The sequence below is a fragment of the Hordeum vulgare genome, chromosome 1H (assembly GCF_904849725.1).
Source record: "Hordeum vulgare subsp. vulgare chromosome 1H, MorexV3_pseudomolecules_assembly, whole genome shotgun sequence".
NCBI classification, from domain to species: Eukaryota; Viridiplantae; Streptophyta; class Magnoliopsida; order Poales; family Poaceae; genus Hordeum; species Hordeum vulgare.
Window position 1 is genome coordinate 378937701 of NC_058518.1, and position 21129 is coordinate 378958829.

General features: G+C 44.5%; 1 protein-coding gene across 1 annotated transcript; it reads left to right on the forward strand.

The window, feature by feature from the left end:
* Window positions 1-4380: 4380 nt before the first annotated feature.
* Window positions 4381-4938, forward strand: LOC123411552 (subtilisin-like protease SBT3.5). Its single transcript, XM_045104520.1, has 2 exons — window positions 4381-4632; window positions 4769-4938. Exons 1-2 carry the CDS (start codon window positions 4418-4420, stop codon window positions 4926-4928), a joined length of 375 nt encoding a protein of 124 aa, XP_044960455.1. The 5' UTR covers window positions 4381-4417; the 3' UTR covers window positions 4929-4938.
* The last annotated feature ends 16191 nt before the right edge of the window (window positions 4939-21129 follow it).

Genomic DNA, 21129 nt, shown 5'->3' on the forward strand with positions numbered 1-21129 from the left:
TGTGAAAACCCTTCCTTCCATAGTTCAAAAATAATTCAGCAATATTCATTTTCCTATTCTGTTCAGAATAGCACTTCGTGAAGGAAGTGCTATTTCTATTTCTTTGATTACCCTCATATTTTTTGGGCACTCTTTCCTATCCAAATCATTGCCTCATGAAAACTTTTGTAACGATTTGCCTAGTAAATCTTTCTCAGCAAATATCCAAAGTTTGTGTTCAGCTAATAGCTTTGTGAAGGAAGTATTAGATAGGAATATCCTGATGAGTTGAATTTTTTCCACATCATCAATGTGCCCAAAACATAGCTCTCCATCAAATTGTAGCCACATCTCACAATCCATGTGAGATCATGATCCAATCTTTGTTTCTGGTAATATTTTCATTTTGTGAAGCAACTACATTTTATATTGCCTTATAGTTGATGAAAAATTACCACGGGATGACACTGACCATATAACCTTACTCCACCAAATTTTAGCATATTTAATTCAGCCAGTTTCTCTCAATATTTTTCCCAATATTCTGTTCAGTAGAGAGCATTGTGAAGGAAGTACAATTTTTATTTATCCAAATTTTATGAAATTTTTACAGTACCTTAATGTGCCCAAATTATCATCCTCCTCCAAATTTCAGCTCAATCCAATCATCTATGTGAGCCTAGTTTCAATTACCATTTTCTGTCCAGATTGGCACATTGTGAAAGAAGTGTCACTTTGGCATGTCCAAATGGTATAATTTTTATACAGTGCCTTCATATGCCCAAATTAACATCATACACCAAATTTCAGCTCAATCCATTCATTAATTTGATCCCAGCTTCAACATTCATATTTCTGCACAGTGTGTTACTTTGCAAAGCAAGTGCCACCTAGGTTCATCCATTTGAGCTAAAAATTTGCCAATAGAGTGTCCTTAGTAGATGATCATCCTCAGCCAAAATTTAGGCCCATTGTCTATGTGAATTACCCGCACCGCTAATCAAACACTTGGGTCCTAATTCATGTTTGATCTTAGTTCAGTCTCCTCGTGAGATTCTTCTATTGTATTCTTCTTGCTAACACCTACCGAGGGATTGTCCAACCCACTAGACATGCATATTCCACCTAGAACGCGTGGTAACGCAACGGTCAGGCGGTGACCATGCGGCTGGCATGCAAGTTCATGCGCTCTGGAGTTGGGCCTCGACCACCATCCAAACCTCAACGTCAAGGCACCACACCATGTATTTCTGATTAAATAGATACTTATATACCTATAAATGATTTTTTGGGAAAAATAAAGAGCAAATTATAATGCAGTTGCAGTTCAAATTTAACCCGCTTCGAGCTGAATCGACATAAATTTGTCTTTTTCACGAGAGGTGGATAAAAGTTTTTAACATCCAACCATTTTGTCAATTGTACATTAAATATGGAGTAGTATTTTATAAAAATGATTTGGTCCAATTTTGAAACAAATATATGGTACGTCCTTCATAAAAACTCATTTTGGTCATTTGAAAAATGAAAAATGAATTTTTCGTAGAAGGAAAATGAAAACTTACTTAATCAACATTGTTTGCCATTCCAATGTGCACCCTTGTGCATAATATTATATCATTTCAACAAAATATGTCATTAATGTGACCATAAGATTGATCATTTGGCTTGAAAGCCATGAATCTTCACATATGATAGCCCATTTCTAAGAACACTCATTTAAAATAATTGTCGTATTACTAGTTTATTATTTTTACTCGTAACTTTGTCACATATAATGACACAATGCAATGGTTTTCCATTTTTTAGAATTTGTTTCGAATTTTTCATGGCCATTTAAAAACGCGGTCAAAACAGCGGGTATGACCGTTCCTACCTAATGATTGAATCTTGGAACTATTTTGGTGTTTCTATGATTAAATAGATACTTGTGTACCTAGAAATGATTTAAAAAAAATAAACATCAAACTATAATGTAGCTGCAGTTCAAATTTGACCCGCTTTCAGCTCATTCAACGAAAATTTGTCTTTTTCACGAGAGGTCGATAAAAGTCTTTAACACCCAACCATTTGATCAATTGTACATTAAATATGTCCTAATATGTTAGAAAAATGATTTGTTCTAATTTTGCTACAAATATACGGTAGGTCCTTCACAAAAAAACTCATTTTGGGCACTTGAAAAATGGAAAATGAATTTTTCATACAAGGAAAATGAAAACTTCCTTAAGAAACATTGTTTGCCATTCCAATACACACCCTTGTGCATAATATTAGATCATTTGAACAAACTATGCCATGAATGTGGCCATAAGATTGATCATTTGGCTTGAAAGCCATGAATCTTCACACACGATAGCCCATTCATGAGAACACTTTTTTAAAATAATTGCCATATTACAACTTTATTATTTTTCCTCGTAAGTTGGTCACATATAATGACACAATGCGAACGTTTTTCAATTTTTTGATTTTTTTTAGAATTTTTCATGTGTGTTTCAAAATGCGGTTCAAACGGTGGGTATGACCGTTCGCAGCTAGGGCCTGATTCATGCAAATATTTCGGTGTTTCTATGATTAAATAGATAATTATGTACCTAGAAATGATTTTTGGGAAAATTAAAGAGCAATCTATCAAAGAGTTGTAGTTCAAATTTGACATGCTTCCACGTGAATCAAAAAAATTGTCTTTTTCATGAGAGGTGGATCAAAAGCTTTTGGCACCAAACCATTTGTTAAATTGTACATTTAATAAGACTTAAAATTTTAGAAAAATGATTTGATCCAATTTTGCAACAAATATTTGGTAGGTCCTTCACAAAAAAACTCACTTTGGCCACTTGAAAAATGAAAAATGGATTTTTTGTGCAAAGAAAATGAAAAGTCCCTTTAGCAACATTGTTTATAATTGCAAGATGCAAGCTTGTCTACTCCAAAAGATCATATTTAGATGTTATCATGTGAAAAAGTAGAAGAAAAACAATAAGAAAAATTCAACTACATATGCTTTATTCTAATTGGTGGAATTGGTTGTGGTATGGATCGATGACATGGCGGACTACAAGGACTACAAGCTTGCCCACGACTCCACCGCCCTCCAGGTACGGACCGCGCCCTCCTCCTCCCCTCCCCTCCGCGTCTCAGATCTCGGACCGTGTACCACTCCATGGATCCTGTCATGAACTGGAAAACTCATTTTGAGCAGTCGAAAGATGGAAAATGAATTTTTTGTCCAAAGAAAATGAAAAATTCATTTGAATACATCTCAATAATGTGTTTCTTCCATGACAAAATCAGATGTCAACAAGGTCCTTCACAGAAAACCATATTTGTCACTCGAAAATAGAAAATGTTTTTCTGAAAAAGAACATATTTTCAGTTAATTACAACCAATTTAGATGGTCATAGCGTATTCATAGTGTTTTACTCTGTTCTGATTGGCCCATGAGGATGTCACGCGGATCATGCATTAAGGACCATTGGATGATCCCGGATCCAACTGCAGCCCTCTACTCTGTAGATGAATACCTAGTTTTGTCCTCCTCGCATTTTTCATCCACCCCCGCCTCCCTTCTTCCTCTCTTCTTCTTCCTCCCTTCCTCCCGAGCTCCTTCCTCTCCAGCTCCCCGATCCAATCCCTTCCCCCACATCGGCGCCGCCACCCACCGCCCCGCGTCGCTCCCTCATACCTCGTCGTGTTGTCATCGGTCATGGTGGGCGTCGCTCCCAGCCTCTCCCCTCCCCACCACTTGACCGACCTGCCTCCCCGTCCTCCTTCTCCTCCCGCTCGTCAGGTTCGAAGCAACCTCCTCCCCGCCTAGGATCCGCGGCTGCCTCCGCAACGGCGAATGAAGGCGGTGGTGTACGCGCTGTCGTCGTTCCAGCATTTACGTAAGCTTAATTTTCATTGGTGGAGATGTTTGTGCCATGGATTGATGACATGGCACATATCCAACCATCCATCCATCCATCCATCGACCCACCCGCAGCCCAAAACCTAACTCCACTCCTCCCGTCGGTCCCCTCTCCCCTCTCCCCCTCCCCCGATTCAGATCCAGAGTTCCAGACCTCGCCGCCGCCACCTACCGCAAGCCGATATCGCCACCCGCACCCGCGCACCACCACCCGCTCACCGCGCAAACCCCATCGCTGGCGTGCAGCAGATCCACACCTAGTCCATCTCCGGTGACTCTCGAGCCCTTAAGGGTCGCTCTGTCTTCTAGATGGCCTCGAGGGCAACCAGTTCTTCCTCAACCTCACCAAATCTGGTATGAATCCTCCGTCTCTCTCAATCTGCGTGTGTAGGTGCTTCCTCACCTCATCTCGTCTCTTTCCCAGATCGACAAGATCTCACTCTCCACCTCGCTCCCCACCCAGATCGACAAGATGGGGACACGCACGGTTATTAAAGGCCAAGGCCGCCTCCAGATCCACGGCGATGAAGAGCACCCAAACCCTGCGCCATCACCTCCGTAACCCTCTGCTCGCCCTCCTCTTCCTCGCAGCAGCAGCAACCCAGATCGCCATGGCGGCCGAGCCGGAGCAGGCGGCCGCGGCGCAGGAGGCGGCCGTGCACATCGTCTACGTCGACCGCCCCGAGGACGCCGACCCCGAGGAGTTCCACATCCGCACCCTCTCCCCCGTCCTCGGCAGGTACCGCGCCGTCCGAATCCAGCCGGATCCACCGCCGATTGGCCCGGGCCTGCCTGCGCCTGCCCCGTAGCATCTAGGCCTTTGGGGGCTTTTTCCGGTTGTACAGTTTGCTGATCTGGGGGGTGAATTTTGGCAGCAAGGAGAAGGCCAGGGACGCGGTGCTCTACCACTACAAGCACGCCGCCAGCGGCTTCTCTGCGAAGCTCACCGCCGAGCAGGTTGAGGACCTCAAGAGTGAGTGCCCCCCTTGCTTCCACTTCATGGAGTTCCAGTTATGCTTGCCTCCGCTGTACTGAACTCTTAGTGTGGAATTTATTTGCACCTGCATAATGTGGAATTTTAGTTGCATTGAATCACCGGATGCCCCCATCACAGGCACACAGTTCCCACTGAAATCAAAACATGCGTTCTTAGTTCTTGCACAATTGCGGAATGGAAGGTGGTTGCCGAATCATTTCATCGGACTTTGTAGTGTGAAATCGACTCCAACCAGTAAATAAATTGTTTCAGTGTTGCTCTTGGGTTACGTTATAAGATCGGGATTGCAACCCTCTTTGACCTGAGTAAGTCATAGACCTGTAAGCAGTTTAAAAAACGTTGGCTATATATAGGGGGAGGGATCCCTGCCTTGACTGTACATTGTTTAGGTAGAAGATGAGACCTCTCCGCAATTTTTTTTCATGCCGATAGTGCCCCACAATTCGAGCATGGGTGGGAGAGTTCACCATAGTGAGCTCTAGCCACCAAACCAGCGCTCCCTCATAGCGAGCTGGTGTTCCGGCTGCCGAGGGGATGGGTTGGAAGAACGAGCAAGGTTTGCTCTGCTCTGCTGAATATGTTTTCTTAATCTTGGCATGCGAGCTTAAGCAGTTTCTTGTGATGCATCTTTATTATCTCTGTTAAGAATTGAGTTAAGCTTCAGTAATGTATTCTGTACTGAACTTCTGAATTCTTCTGATAGCCAATCTGCTACTGTTTTCCGATAAGTATGATCTGAACTGAGTTAAGTTTCTTGCTACGATCTGAACTGAGCTATTTTGTTACTTGCTGCTAGCAGATTCGTGATGGAACCGTCCGGTTCAGGAGCAGCAGAACCGGGCGAGGACAGCCGCGACCAAGAACCGGCCCATGAGCGCTCCTACGCCCCCTCCAATGGAGCCGGACCCGCGGTGGCGGAGACGAGGGAGGCGCCCAACTCGTTTGGACTGGAGTGTGTTCCTGAGCGTTTCTTGGTTTCCTCTTGCGCAGTTCAACTCGTTGCGCGCGGGAGAGGCGATGCATAGGAAGGAACGGGTATGATCTTACTGCTCGGTCTCTCTCTTGTGATTTGTTGCCAAATCTTTCTGGTGTGATAGCATGCTTTGCACTTGATAGGAGGCGTTTCTTGATTTGTCTATTTGGTGTGATAGCATGCTTTGCACTTTTGCTGCGAGTGAAAAATGTGGGGATCATGTCTTGGCAGTGCTTGCTGTCATATTTTGGCAAGAAGAAATCTTGATGCCAAAATGTATTAGTTTCCATTGTAGATGAATGTCGTTACACTAGTTTCCAATCTGGTTTACTGTTAACACCGGTATCTTCACATTTTACGCGCCTTTCCTTTCCTTTCCATATTACTAGTTTTAGTAACAAGTAAATTATAAGGTCTAGTTTACTGTTAAATTAGCTCTAATTTCCTGTCCTGGTGAACTCTCAAGAGCGACTCTGTTTGATTTATTTTTGCGTATCCATAGAAAGGACAATCTGATGAAAAAGGAAAATACGCAGCACCATCTTAAGCTTTAACTAGTAGCACAACCAACCCCAATGTGGTCACTCATTGTTCCAAATAATATTAATAGTTATTATTATGTGGTCACCTGGACATGTGCCCAGATCCATATATGCATGATTGGTACCTGTATAGATCTACAAAGGGAACAACATCTGACACTGCCTGTCCTCCGATTAATTATAAATAATATTACTACATATTGTTACTATCTGGCACAGTAATTTTTAGTTTTTTCTTCTCAAACACGAATACAAGTAGATGGCAGTTTGTATTAGAATTTCGTCGATTCGTTGCGCTTTACTAACTGCCATCAGGGAGTGGATCAAGATGATGCGCTATAAATGCATGTTGCTATGCTATTTATGTGGGTGGGAGTTGATCATTCAGTAATCAACAATGTCGACTCATGCATTGCGTTTTTCTGTTACTACTTGTATTTATTCCTGGTATATGTCTTTCTCGCAATTGTGTATCAAGTTGGTCTGCTGAACATTGACGGATTCTACGATCGACTGGTGCATCATACTTGTTTTCCTTCAAAGTTTTCCTGAATATTATTATTTTTGTGTGCAACTTATCTTAGAGTGACCATGTATGTCAGTACTAGTAGATTCAAAAATTTCGTTCATAGAATTATTGGTAGGAGCAGTAAACGAGTCAAACAAAAATATCCATATGCAAATGTCGGTCTATGTTTGATTCAATTTGGTTTGCTCTGCTACTGAAGCTCCTATCCGGTCTAATATTTTTTGTTTTGTCTCTTTTTCTGTTGCTAGGAAAGTGATGAGAAGATGTCGATGATGCCTACTGGGGACATTCAAATCAACACAACATAAAAAATTCTGAACCTATGTCTCATAGGAGAGTGGAATGAACTCCATTGTTAGCAGATGTGTCATTGTTTTATTTTGCAATTCTGTCCGTTCTTGCTATATTCCTATGTAAGGAAATGTATTTATGAGATGATTTATTGTGTTATGTAAACCTGGGTGATGTATTATGTGATGTTATATGGTGGATGATTTTAATTTGAGTTGGAGTATTCTTGATTTGAATATGAAATAGTGTTGGATTTAATATTGGACAAATAATTGGGTTGCAAAGGCCCAACAAATAGAAATGAAACCAAGTTCAGGAACAAAAAGTTGCTGAATTCAAAAATGAAAAAGGCCAAAACTGAAACTGCACCAAATGTATTTGGGCACTAAAAGGCCAGGGCCCAAATTATAATGATAAAAAAAATTCGAAAAAAACATACTAAAGTGGCTGTAAATAGGCTAAGGCCCAAAAGAAGTCCAATAAGAAAAAGCCCAAAAAAATAAAACCAGCCCATGTGATCAATTGAAATGGGTTGGGCTGTTTCAACTATGATGTTTTGATTTCGTCGTAACTTTGCCACGTAGGACTGGGTTATATTGTCAACGATGATTTAGGATCGTCGTAAAGGTTACGACGATCCAGGAATCGTCGTAGAAGTTACGACGATTTCGATCAAAACGTCGGTGCTGTTCATTTCTAACGCTCCGTTTTCGACGCTTGGTTTTTCGTCGTGAGATCGTCGTAAACTAGAAACCGTGACGATGTAGCGACGAAAATATAGCGTTATGTATTAGCATATTCCTTGTAGTGTGATAAGGAAAAACCAATAAGAGAAACTACGGCTGGAGGAGGTTTACAGACAGCGGGAACAAGCCCGTGAAGCTGAGAGGGAGAGAAAGAGAGAAAGAGCTCGTGCGGCCAAGGCAGCAGAAGAAGCCAGTGATGGAAAAGGACAACATCCACGTTGGACTCAGTAGATTTCACGAAGTTGTATGAGCAAGTTGTATCTTAATTTTAGCAAGTTTTATCTTAATTTAAGCAAGTTGTATCAGCAAGTTGTAGCAACACTTGAGAAGACTAAGATAAGGATAATGATCAACAGAGTCTTGAACATATGAGATTAAGACAAAGTGAAACAGAGAACAAAGTGAAACTAAGACAAAAATGAGAACAAAGTGAAACTAAGACCAACATAATGAAACTAAGACCAAAATGGGAACATAGTGAAACTAAGACTTAGGATGAGCATTACTCATCAAAAGAGTAGCCTTAGGCGCCACACAATTGAAAACCTACTGGCATCCCAAATGTATACTTTCTGTTACTCTATTTCACATGTGTGGCGCCTAAGCCTTAGGCGCCACACATGTGCAACGCCCAAGGCTTAGGCGGCACACATTCTGTCATGCTGAAAACTGCAGCACATAGTTTCTCAAACGGTAATACTTTGGTTCTCAAAATATGCAAGAACCATTCCCAGTTAACATTGTTCTCTGCCTCAACCAAAGCAAAAGCCAAAGGCATCAACCGGTTATTGGCATCACTTGCTATTGCAACCAACAAAGTGCCCTTGAATTGTCCGGTCAAAAACGTGCCATCGATGGAGATGACAGGACGATAGTGCTGGAAAGCCCTCACACATTGCTCAAATGCCCAAAATGCACGGCCAAATACGCGGACCCTATTTCCATTCAGAATCCTTGTTTTCTCCCCATACGGCTCGACCACATGAACCATGCCCGGGTTAGTGTGGGCAATAGCTCCCAACAACCTAGGTATGCGGTTGTATGCTTCCTCCCAATCACCATACAACATCTTGAATGCGGCTTGCTTTGCTTTCCATGCCTTACCATATTTCACCTCGTAGTGAAAGAGGGCTTTCACAAGGTCTTGTACACCTTTTATGCTCATTGTAGGAAGAGAGGAGATGGAGTTGGAAAGCCTATAAGCGATGAACTCGGAGGTTAGTTGTCTATGGCTTTACGACGATGGGGCACCATCAACCCTCTTGCCTCGACACATGTGAGGCATACAACTGACAATGTTCCATCCTGGCCCTCCTTTCCATGGTCTTGCACGGACAATCCAAGGACAACCTCTATCCTCACATGCAACCGTGTAACGCAGCTTCATGTTTGAATGAACAACTTTGTGTGGCCTATAATGCGTAACAGAATATTCATCCAACCACATCTTCAGTTCAAAGAATGTTTCGAACTTTGACCCCGGCAAAATAATATTCTTCCCATGTGTGTCCCGATGAGAAGGTGGCCTAACTCCAAACAATATGCCTTCGCCTCCGTCAACCACGGCTTCATCCGCAAGGCTAAGATCCTCGAACAATGGTGTCCGGTGATCACGCTTTAATACATTCATGAAAGCTTCAGCCTCCTTTGCCGTGAACCCTTCCTCACCAACTTATTCATCGGGACCCTCATCGTCAGACTCAGAGGCATAGCCACGTGAGTACGGAATGGAATGGTCCATTGTCTCTTGCAAATTATATTTGTCCAAATCACCAAGATTGTTGTCATGAAGAACATCATCATCGTGCTCATCATTAGCCTCTACCAATGGTTCATGTTCAATGTTGACCTCTTCGTTAGCCTCATAGACACAAGAAAGAGGTTCAATGTTGGCCTCTTCGTTGATGGTTGCAGGAATAGCTTTAACAATCGAAGAGGCAACCCGGTTCAAATCCAACAAGTTAGGAACATTTGTTTTTATGGTAAATAACTCTAGAGCCTTGTCTAGTGATTCGGCCACCGTATCCTTGTATGCAAGCCAACGTTGCTCGGAGTTGACACGCATGGTCTTCCAACGAATGTGCATTCCGAATCCCACATTATGCCTACCATCAAACTCAACTACATCACTAGGGTTCATCCAATTCAAATCCTTTCGAACTTGTTCCAACAATTCACCATAGCTAGGACACAAATCGAACACCATGTCAAGCTCATCCGGGTCCGGATCAATATTGCATTTTAAAAAGGCATCCTTGTCCACGTGATGAACATAAACACATGTTCCTCCCATACCTAAACAACAAAACATAGAACCTTTTTTATGAGCAATCATACAATTACAATAACCCTAGCCTAACTTCCAAATAACCCTAACCCCATCATAACCCTAACACAACCAAACATCCCTAACCCTAGCCTAACCATAGCCTAACCCTAGCCTAACCCTAAAACAACCATAATGCACACATCCAAACAACCCTAATCCTAACCCCATAATACCCCTTATCCTAACATACAAACAAATAAAACAATATCATATACATCCCACATTTCATGAAAAACTAGGGTTTCCTCAAATTTGCAAAAAAAAGAACACAGAAGATTTTCCTTTGGATGAGAATGAGGGGAGAGGTGGGGATTACCTTAGGGGAATGATTGGACAACAAATGCCCGGTCCAAACCTTCAGATTTGGTGATTTAGAGAAGGATTTGAGGGAGGGGGCAGTGGCTGGGAGAGGGGGCTGAGGGAGGGGAATGAGGAGGGGGTGGGGAGGGAGGGGGGAGGGGGGCTGGCCCGCGGCCAGTTAAGTCCATGTGTGGCGCCTAAGCGTTCGGCGCCACACATTACAATGTGTGACGCCTGAGGCTTAGGCGTCACACGGCCTAAGGGGTGGGCCCCTCCCTGCCAGGTGGTCGGGGGGTGTGGCGCCTAACGGCTAGGCGTTACACAGTGTAGTGTGGCGCCTATGTGTCGGGCGCCACACAAAAGGGTCAGGCCGGTGAAATATTTCACCCAAGGGGTCACTCCGTAAGTTCTTTCGCCTCACGGGTCATTTTTCTCAATTTTGCCCCTCCACAACCAATGCCTCCCTTCAACCAACAAGCCTCGGCCTGCTGCGATAGTTCCGCCGAGCTCGTCACCGGGAAGGAGCCCTGAAGTACCATACCTAGAAGGTGCACGTCGCTGGTCGTAGGCCAAGACACCGTCCAATCGTGCTTCGCCGCGTGGCCTGGAGTCCGCTGTGCTGCGCCCAGCCGCCTGCGCCTGCCCACCGCTCCGACCCGCCGGCTTCATGGCTCATTCACAACAATCAGCAGAAGAAGCAGTTTTTCTTTTTTAGCAGTCCAAAACCGCAGGTGCCACTGATAATCAGGCATTAATGGAAGGTCAAGATCAGGAAAAGCTTGCTTGGATGTTATCCTATATCACGTATCTCCATTCTCCAGTCCTTGTTGGCACGCAACAGTTTCATGTCCAAGCAGAAAGGAAAGGAAAAACACTACGCCGTCCGTGGACCAATGATCTTGAAGGCTGTGCACCGCAAGTTATTGCTGATGATCACGAAGCCAGAACTCGAAAATGAACCACCAGATGCTGTCAGATAGCTAATGATTCTCAGATTTTTCCGGTTCCAACAAAAAAGGGAGAGGGGGCTCATTCAAGGTGTTGGTCGTCTTCTCCTTCTGGAAGTATAATTACTGCTCGGTTGTTGGAGCTGGATATAATAAGAAGATCAAACTGAGCCCTGCGCACCACATGTGTTCACCATACAAAGGAACCGATCGGCCAAAGTTTGATGGATTTGTGGTTATTGGTTATTCCACCATCAGTACAATTGCTGCATCTGTCATTCAAAAAATACCAGATGATATTTGTCCAGTCTATTCTTTTTATACATATTAATTCATCAAAGAACAATTACTCTTGCTTGTGATATTTTACTACGCAAGACAATTACTCATAACAAAGGCGGCGTCATATTGCAAGGACGAATCTCGTCACGGGCGACTTACTATCAGCGTCAACCAACAAACGTCACAGGCGACTCATCATCCGTGCCGGTATACAATGATACGGGCGACTCACCGTCTGCGCTGGCTTACAATGACGCGGCCAACTCGCCGTCCGCGCCGACTTACAAATGACGCGACCGACTCGTTGTTCCATGCCGTCTTATAATTGACGCGGCCGACTCGCCGTCCGCCCCGGGTTATAATTGACGCGACCGACTCGCCCTCCACACTGGCTTACAACGCCACGGTCAACCCTTTGTCCTTGCTGGTGTTCAAATGCCACGGCTGACTCCCACATCTACATCAACACATCAGATGGAGCGGGTACCGGCATTTTTCATCACCGGTTTATGCCGCAGTCAAGTATGGAGACTCTCAAGCCGCCTCCTTGAGTCGACTTAAGACTCGGGGGCTATACAGACATGGCTCGCCAGATACAACCAGGCTGAATAATTCAAGAACATCGGGTCATTACACGCAAGATAACCCGGCTCCGAGGGCTATTGCTTCATTGGCGGGCATTTTAAAGTCGCCCAAGAGGACGAGTCGCCATGATGCGCAGTTCAAACATAGGTGCCCGGCTTAATGGCAAGAATTCATGTTAAACTTGCATGTCTGCGTGATGCTACTCTGAATCCCGTGTACTCCGTTTCATGATAAGTCAATCCATATGGACCCTGAACTTATCCGGGTTAAAACATCGATTGGTCGTGAGTGCCGGCTTACAGAGATCGAGGATACTCCATGTGCCATTAAGCTGCCTTCTTGGTCAAACCTGCCTGTCTGCAGGATGCTACTCCGAATCTCGTGTACTCTCGATATGTCAATCCAGTTGGACCCTGAACTATCGAGGTTAAAACATCGATTGGTCGCGAGTGCCGGCTTACAGAAAGCGAGGATATTCCATGGGCTATTAAGCCGCCTTCTTTGAAACTTGGTTAAACCTGCCTGTCTGCATGATGCTACTCTGAATCCCGTGTACTCCGTTTCATGATAAGTCAATCCATATGGAGCCTGAACTTATCCGGGTTAAAACATCGATTGGTCGTGAGTGCCGGCTTACAGAGAGCGAGGATAAACCAGTGGCTATCAAGCTAGTTTCATTGAAGTAAGATTCAAGTCTCATAAACCAGTACTATTCTGTCATATACATGCATCATCTTGCATTGCATCATGCATCATCTTGCATTGTATCATGCATCATACATACATATCAATGCCGGTCTTCGAACTGGATCAAAGCATAAATTCTTGCAGGTGCAAATATATCTTTAATAGCCAATTTGGCTGGATTTTCATCATGGTTTATCATAACCAATGTTAAATGATTGGGGTTTTTAAGCCAGCTCGGAACAATTTACTATTGTCGAAGAGCCGCCCTATCACATATAATGCCGAGTCATCTAATTGACCGGCCCTTGGATTTCTTCAAATTATGCTCTGTAGTAAACTACAACACTTATGGATTTCTCAAATATGTGGATTTCTCAAGGATATATTTTTCGGGTTACATTGCAAACCATGGTTAAGGATTTCTTTTATCACAAAGGCATCATCAGCTCACAGAGTGGATATGATTTTATTATACAATGGAATGAATAGTCCTGAGTCGCTGCAGGCACACAACCCGGCACTTGGGGGCTACATTATTCAAATCAAGATTACATCAAATTATGAAAGTCCCATGTCGCTGCAAGCATGCACCATGACACTTGGGGGCTAATGCAATCCGCTTTTCAAATCATCAAATCATCAATACACCCGGCTACCTCAAGGAGATAACCCGGCCCTGGGGCTACAGGTCGCTCTGTATTTCAAATATAGATTCAAGGAAGAACCGGCTCATCATTTTTATAATGACCCGTCCCTTGGGGGCTACACATTGCTGCTCAAGGTTACATCATCAGATTTACAAAGTCCCTGCTCATTATTGCATAATGACCCGGCCCTTGGGGGCTACATCATATGATGTTTTATTTTCAAAGGAGAAGAACGTGGAAGTCCCGAGTTGCTGCAAGCAATCGACCCGTCACTTGGGGGCTACACTATTCAGATCATAATTTCTAAAGTCTCAGATTGCCGCAGGAAAGACAACCCGGCCCTTGGGGGCTACAGCACTAAGTTGTTTCACAGATCATGAAGTTCAAATTGAAGACCCGGCCCATCACACACTGATGACCCGGCCCTTGGGGGCTACATGTAATATGGATATATCAAAAAGTTGAAGAGCACATTTCATTTTGTCATGGAGGTGAACTATTGGGAGACCGGTTCAGCATATTTTTATCTAGTTGAAACATTGAAAGACCGGCTCAACATCACACGAATTTGTCAATTGGAGTTCAGTTGTTTGACGGGGCACTACTAATAATCATGACCTGCCATTAGCAATCATGACCCGCCATTGTCAATTATAACCCGCCGAAGCAAGAGAAGCTGGTTCAACATTGTGTGGATTTCTTATTTCCCAAATTTTCATCAAGCCAAAGCATTGGAGGCCGACTCAATGGCATATGTATTTTATTACAAAGGACACGTACCAACAAGATGATTGTGAAGATGGCTTGTTATTATGAAGAAGAAACCCGGATTTTTCAAGGAGCCACTTTGGTAAATCAAGCCGGCCAGAGGAGCAAGCCGGTCCCTTAACTTATTTATTATTCTTATTTAAGGAGCTTACCATGAATAAATTCAAGCTAACTTGGGGGCTAATGTCGGGGATATACCCCGCAGTGTAACCCGGCTTGGAGTATGACCCGTCAAGGACTTGGCAACTCACCGGCGACTCAGCAGTGACCTGGCGGGCGACTCATACTTGTCCCCACAGGCGACTTAGATAAACGACAAGGGCCCAAGGCCCAGCGTGCACCCTGGCATAAGGCGACTCATAGAGAGGCCAGGAGGGCCGACTCACACACAAGGCCCAAGAAGAGAAGAGACTCCCTCACAAAGGAAACAAGACCCGGATTAGGATTCAAGAGAGACTAGTCCTATTCCTACTCCTAGTAGGACTCTACATGTAAACCTACCCCTTCCACCTATATAAGGAGGGGTAAGGCGCCCCAAGAGGGACAAGATTCACAACTTAGGTCTAGACAAGACAAATCATAAGATAGACAGATTAGACACCCACGAGATTAGAGGTGCGAATCTGCACCCTTGTAATCGAGATCATCATCTTCATCAATGAAACACAAGCAGGATGTAGGCTTTTACCTCCATCGGAGGGGCAGAACCTGGGTAAACTCGCGTCTCTCGATTCCGACCAACCCCTCTCAAGCCGCCACATGGTTGCGATGGCCACACACCTAAGTCCTTGCACGAGGACATATGCCGTGACAAAACCACAACAAACACCATCCCACATCAATGGCATTCTGCACCTCCTTCTGTATAAAGCTTCGAAAGGGGCCATCTTCACACTGGTATGATAGTTGTTGTTGTATGAGAACTCGGCGTAAGGCAAATTGTCATTCCAGCTAGACCCATAGTCTAGTGTGCAAGCTCTCAACATGTCCTCCAGAATCTGATTGACTCTCCCGGTCTGTCCATCAGTCTGTGGGTGAAAAGTTGTACTGAATTCCAATCTCCTTCCCAAGGTTTCGTGTAGTTGGTGCCAAAACTTTGATGTGAATTGAGTTCCTCTATCCGACATGATACTCCTCGGAACTCCATGCAGACATACAATCCTGGTCATATATATCTTGGCTAGCTTAGCACTCGTGTAGGTAGTCTTCACGGGAATGAAGTGAGCTATCTTGGTCAAACGATCGACCACTACCCAGATAGATTCATAACCTGAACGGGTCGTGCGTAATCCTGTGATGAAGTCCATACCAAGCTTCTCCCATTTCCACTCGGGTATCGGCAAAGGTTGAAGTAATCCTGCTGGCTTCTGATGATCGGCCTTTACTCGCTGACAAACATCGCATATTGCTACAAACTGGGCAATATCCTTCTTCATTCTTGTCCACCAGAAACTTTCCTTTAAGTCCAGATACATCTTGGTGTTGCCTGGATGTATCGAGTACGGGGAATCGTGGGCTTCCTGAAGTATCAACTTCCTGAGTTCAGGATCATTGGGCACATAGATACGGTCCTCAAACCATATGGTTCCGTGTTCATCCTCACGAAAACCTTCAGCCTTCCCGTCATTCATTCTTTGTTTTATCTCAGTTGTCTCCTTGTTTGCCTTATGTGCTTCACCAATTTTTTCGGTCAAGGTGGACTGAATCTCCAGCGTGGCTACAAATCATCTTGGAACTATCTCCAACTTGAGCTCTCTAAGACCGTCAGCTAACTCCTGGGGTAATCCTCCTGCTATGAGCGTGTTCACATAACTCTTACGGCTCAAGGCATCTGCTACAACATTTGCCTTCCCTGGGTGATAATGCAATCTCATGTCATAGTCCTTGATCAACTCTAGCCATCTCCTCTGTCTGAGGTTCAACTCCTTCTGCGTAAAAATATATTTCAGGTTCTTGTGATCAGTGTAAATATCACATCTATTTCCGATAAGGAAATGTCTCCGGGTCTTGAGGCGTGCACTACGGCTACTAACTCTAAGTCATGTGTGGCATAGTTCAACTCATGAGTTATGAGTTGTCTGGATGGATAGGCTACAACTTTTCCTTCTTGCATGAGTACTCCTCCAAGTCCTTGACATGATGCGTCACAATACACCTGGAAATCCTTCCGAATATTCGGCAATGTCAGCACTGGGGCTGTAACCAAACCTTTCTTCAACTCTTGGAAACTGGCTTCACATTCCTCGGTCCAATTATACTTGGACTCCTTCTTTAACAACTCTGTCATGGGCTTGGCAATCTTTGAGAAGTTCTCGATAAACCTCCGGTAATATCGGGCAATTCCGAGAAAACTGCGGATCTCCTTAACTGAGGTGGGTGCTAACCATTCGGTGACTGCTGCAACCTTCGCTGGATCCACTGTTATTCTGTCTCCAGAAATAATATGTCTGAGGAATCCGACTTCCTTCAACCAAAATTTACATTTACTGAACTTCGCATACAACTGATGCTCTCACAGCTTATCTAGAACTAACCGTAAGTGTTCCTTTTGTTCTTCTTCGTTCTTGGAGAATATCAGTATGTCATTGATGAACACCACGACAAACTTGTCTAGATATTCCATAAATACCTTGTTCATCATACTCATAAAATATGCAGGAGCATTAGTCAATCCGAATGACACGACTGTGTACTCATATAGACCATACCTCGTGATGAAGGTTGTCTTGGGTATATCATGTTCACGGATTTTCAACTAATGATACCCTGATCGAAGATCAATCTTGGAGAACACTCGGGCTCCAACTAATTGGTCAAACAAATCGTTGATCATCGGCAAGGGATACTTGTTCTTGATGGTCGCCTCGTTCAATGCACGATAATCGACTACCATTCTCAAGGATTTATCCTTCTTCTCAACCAAGAGAACTGGGGCTCCCCAAGGTGACGAACTTGGGCGAATTTACCCCTTGTCAAGTAAATCCTTGATCTGCTTCTTGATTTCTTCTAAATAATTTGCAGGCATCCGATAGGGTCTCTTGAATATTGGGGTTGTCCCTGGTAATAGCTCAATCAGAAACTCAATCTCCCTATCCGGTGGCATGCCTGGAAATTCCTCCGGGAATACATCTGGAAAGTCTTGTACGACCGGCACTTCCTCCTAAACAACTCCCGTGAGAGAGTTCACCCTCTTACTCTGTGATGGGCGTTGGGAAACGTACTTAATCCGTTTTTGCTCTGGGGTGGTGAGAAAAATAGACTTAAGGGCACAATCAATGTTTCCTTCATACTTGGTCAACCAATCCATGCCTAGGATTACATCCAATCCGTGTGACTCTAATATGATCAGGTTGGTGGGAAATGTATGGTTTCCGATGTTGAGACTCCAAGCATGGCATCCTATCCCGGCTGTCATCATGCCTCCTGGGGAACTGACTTTAATGGGCTAACTGAGGGTTCTAGTTGGTAAACTATACTTTTCCACAACTACCCTTGATATGAATGAATGCGTTGCACCAGAATCAAAAAGTACCAGTACTGGACGTGAATTTAGCAAAAACTTACCAACCACTATATCGGGGTGATCATAGACCTCCTCAACATCAATGTGGTTCACCTGAGCTCGGGGAAAAGGGTTGGGCTTCCTTGCTGCCGAGTTTCCATTATCGTTTCCATTTCCCTGCTTGTTCTGCGGACAGTCAGTGGCATAGTGTCCCGTCTTCTGACACTTGAAGCAGGTGATATGGTTCAGATCCTTCTGAGCTGGAGCGGGATGGTGCTGAGTGCCATTACCTCCATTGCCATTCTTGAAGTTGCCGCTATTGCGGTTGTTCCCATTTCCTTCATGGTTGTGGCCTCCATGGTTGTGCACTCGATGGTTATGTTGGATGTGTCCTCCAAACTTATCGGATCCTGCTCCGGTATTCCCTGGATAGGGGGTGTAACGAGGCTTCTACTGAACTCCAGAATTGAACTTCCCATGTCCGTACTTCCGTTTGCGGTTCTCCATCTGTTGTTGTTTCCCCTCCAAGATGAGGGACTTATCTACCAGCTCCTGGTAGTTGTTGAAGTTGGTCACAGTCAGCTGAATGCTCAACTCATCGTTGAGTCCTTCCATGAACTTCTCCTGCTTGGCCGCATCATCGGCCACATCTCCAGGTGCATATCGGGCGAGCATGCTGAATTTATCAACATACTGAGCCACAGAGCGATTTCCCTGGCGTAAGTTGCGAAACTCATGCTTCTTCACACTCATGGCTCCAGCTGAGACATGAACGGTGCGGAAGGCTTGCTTGAACTGCTCCCAAGTCACACCAGCAATGGGGTATGTGGTGGTGTAGTTCTCCCACCATGCAGCTGCGGGGCCTTCAAGTTGATGTGCGGCAAAACGCACCTTCTCGGCTTCAGTACATCCAGCAGTGATTAGTTCCCTCTCCATCTTGCGGAGCCAATCATCTGCCACAATGGGATCAATGCTGCTGGAGAAAGTCCGAGGGTTCAACCTCAGAAAGCGGGTGACATTGTCGGCCTGGGTGGATGATGGTTGTTGTTATTGTTCTCGTTCTGAATGATCAACTACATCAGGGCATTCTGTTGTTGGATCAACTGAGTGAGTTCCGGCGGGAAGTTGGAAGCAGGGTCACGTCTCGAAGGCATCTGGTGTTTGTAGAGGGATGGGATTAGCATAGAACAAGGGTTTAAAGAGAAAATATACTACCCATATGACATGCAACAAACAATTTTCACACCACACATTCATTCATTTATCATCTCAAAAGGTTCAAACACGGGGATACAAGTTTGTGATAACCTAAACATCGGCCTAAACGTTTAATGATAAGATAAATTGCTGGACTTGTCTAGGTGTCCCCCTTAGAAAAGCATGGTGGTAGGTCCGTCGGTAGAGCTTGCTTCGTAGTCCTCCTCATTGCTGATCAAGAGGGCTACATCTCCTTCAGGGTGAAGGTTTTCTCCCATGTCCGATTCTTCTTCCAAATATGCGACACAAGCCTTCAGCTTCTCGATCCTCTCCAGGAATTCCTTCACCTCCAATTCGTGCTCGTAGTGGGCTTCTCGAGCTTCGCATCTGAGGTCGAGTTCGCGGAGCGACAGTTGCTTGATCTTCCTTGTGTCCTGGATTACACGAAGCTCCAAAGTCCCGATGTGTGTCTCCAAGGTTTGGGCATAGGACAGGAGAGCGTCTTTAGTCTTGGTCGTGATGATGTCTCCATCTGCTCCTCTCCGGGAGACCGTGAATAGGTCCGGTGAAATGGGACAGCGTCTGTATACCTCCTTGATACGTCCAAGTGCACAGTGAACCTCCATGTCCCTTCCGAGAATCTAGCTGGGTGTGATGAACTTGAAGTCCATAGGTTGTGTTCACGGCTCAAAAGTTCTTCCGGGGATGTGCACCTCAATCATGTAGCGTGCATCTGTCGGGTAAGACGAGGTAGGCTTTCTGGTGATGGTTGGCAGAGCAATCCTTAAGTCCTTGGTGATCTGCATCAGCTCCTTTCCGAAGGGCATTGTGGCGTTGGGCTGACAAAATTCCGTGACCTTAACTAGGAAGAAGGTGGCCATCTAGAAAATATTGGAAGATCGGAGAGAAGTCAGAAATGGCCAAAAGAGAAATATAGAAGATTTATAGATATAATAAAATAGTTTTCTTCCTAAGGCTTTTCCAATCCAAGAGGTTACGTCCTACGACAGCGTCTGCTCTGATACCATATCTGTAGCGACTCGACCTGAAACGGCCAAGTATGTGGTGTTTCCGTACCATCCCAAGATCATGGTGGTACACACACAGTACTTCAATGTATATATTGAGAGTTCAATCACACAACTTTATTAATCAGATCTCATATCGATTACTTTATTACAATAAAGTGGCTAAAGGCCAACTCATGAGATAACTAAAGGAAGACTAGCGGAAGCTTCAAAAGTAGTTGAGTCCATCTGACTCCAGGGCATATCACCGAGCGTAGACAATGACCTCACTCCTGGTCGGAAAAGTACTTTGGAACATGACACGTTGCAGCCGTGTAGGTCAGCATATTGAATATGCCGGCAAGTCCCAAAAGAGAGAGGTGAAAAAGTATCATCTATACTATATGCATATATGACAGGTGGGGCTGTAAGTTTTTAGCGGAAAGCAAAGTTTTCTCCTACAACAAGAGAGGGCTAAAAGCAAAAATATTACTACATGGTTGGTTGTTAATGAGATGGTTCCACCAACCAATTCTCATACCCAAGTTGTCAATAATACCCACATCATTAATATTATTTGGGTTGAGAATTCCAGATAGTTTCAGTTCCTTCGGCTCAAGTCGTCCATGACCGTGGACACGCTAATCGATTAGGTTTGGGTACTCTGCAGAGTTTTGCACACGTTCCCCACAAGATTTTATCGCCTCCGTTGGAGTCCTCGCACTTCAGGGTGTTTGAGAACCGGATGATCAAAACATGGTCTTTCAACGGGTTCCTCTGAGCCTTTGTCGGTGCCCGTCCAATCTTACCGTTCTTCTACATCTCGTAGCACCGTCCGTCCAGAGTCACCACTCCAACCAAGCCAGAGCCCATAATGACTTGTGGTTGTGCATGTAAGCCTTGGGTC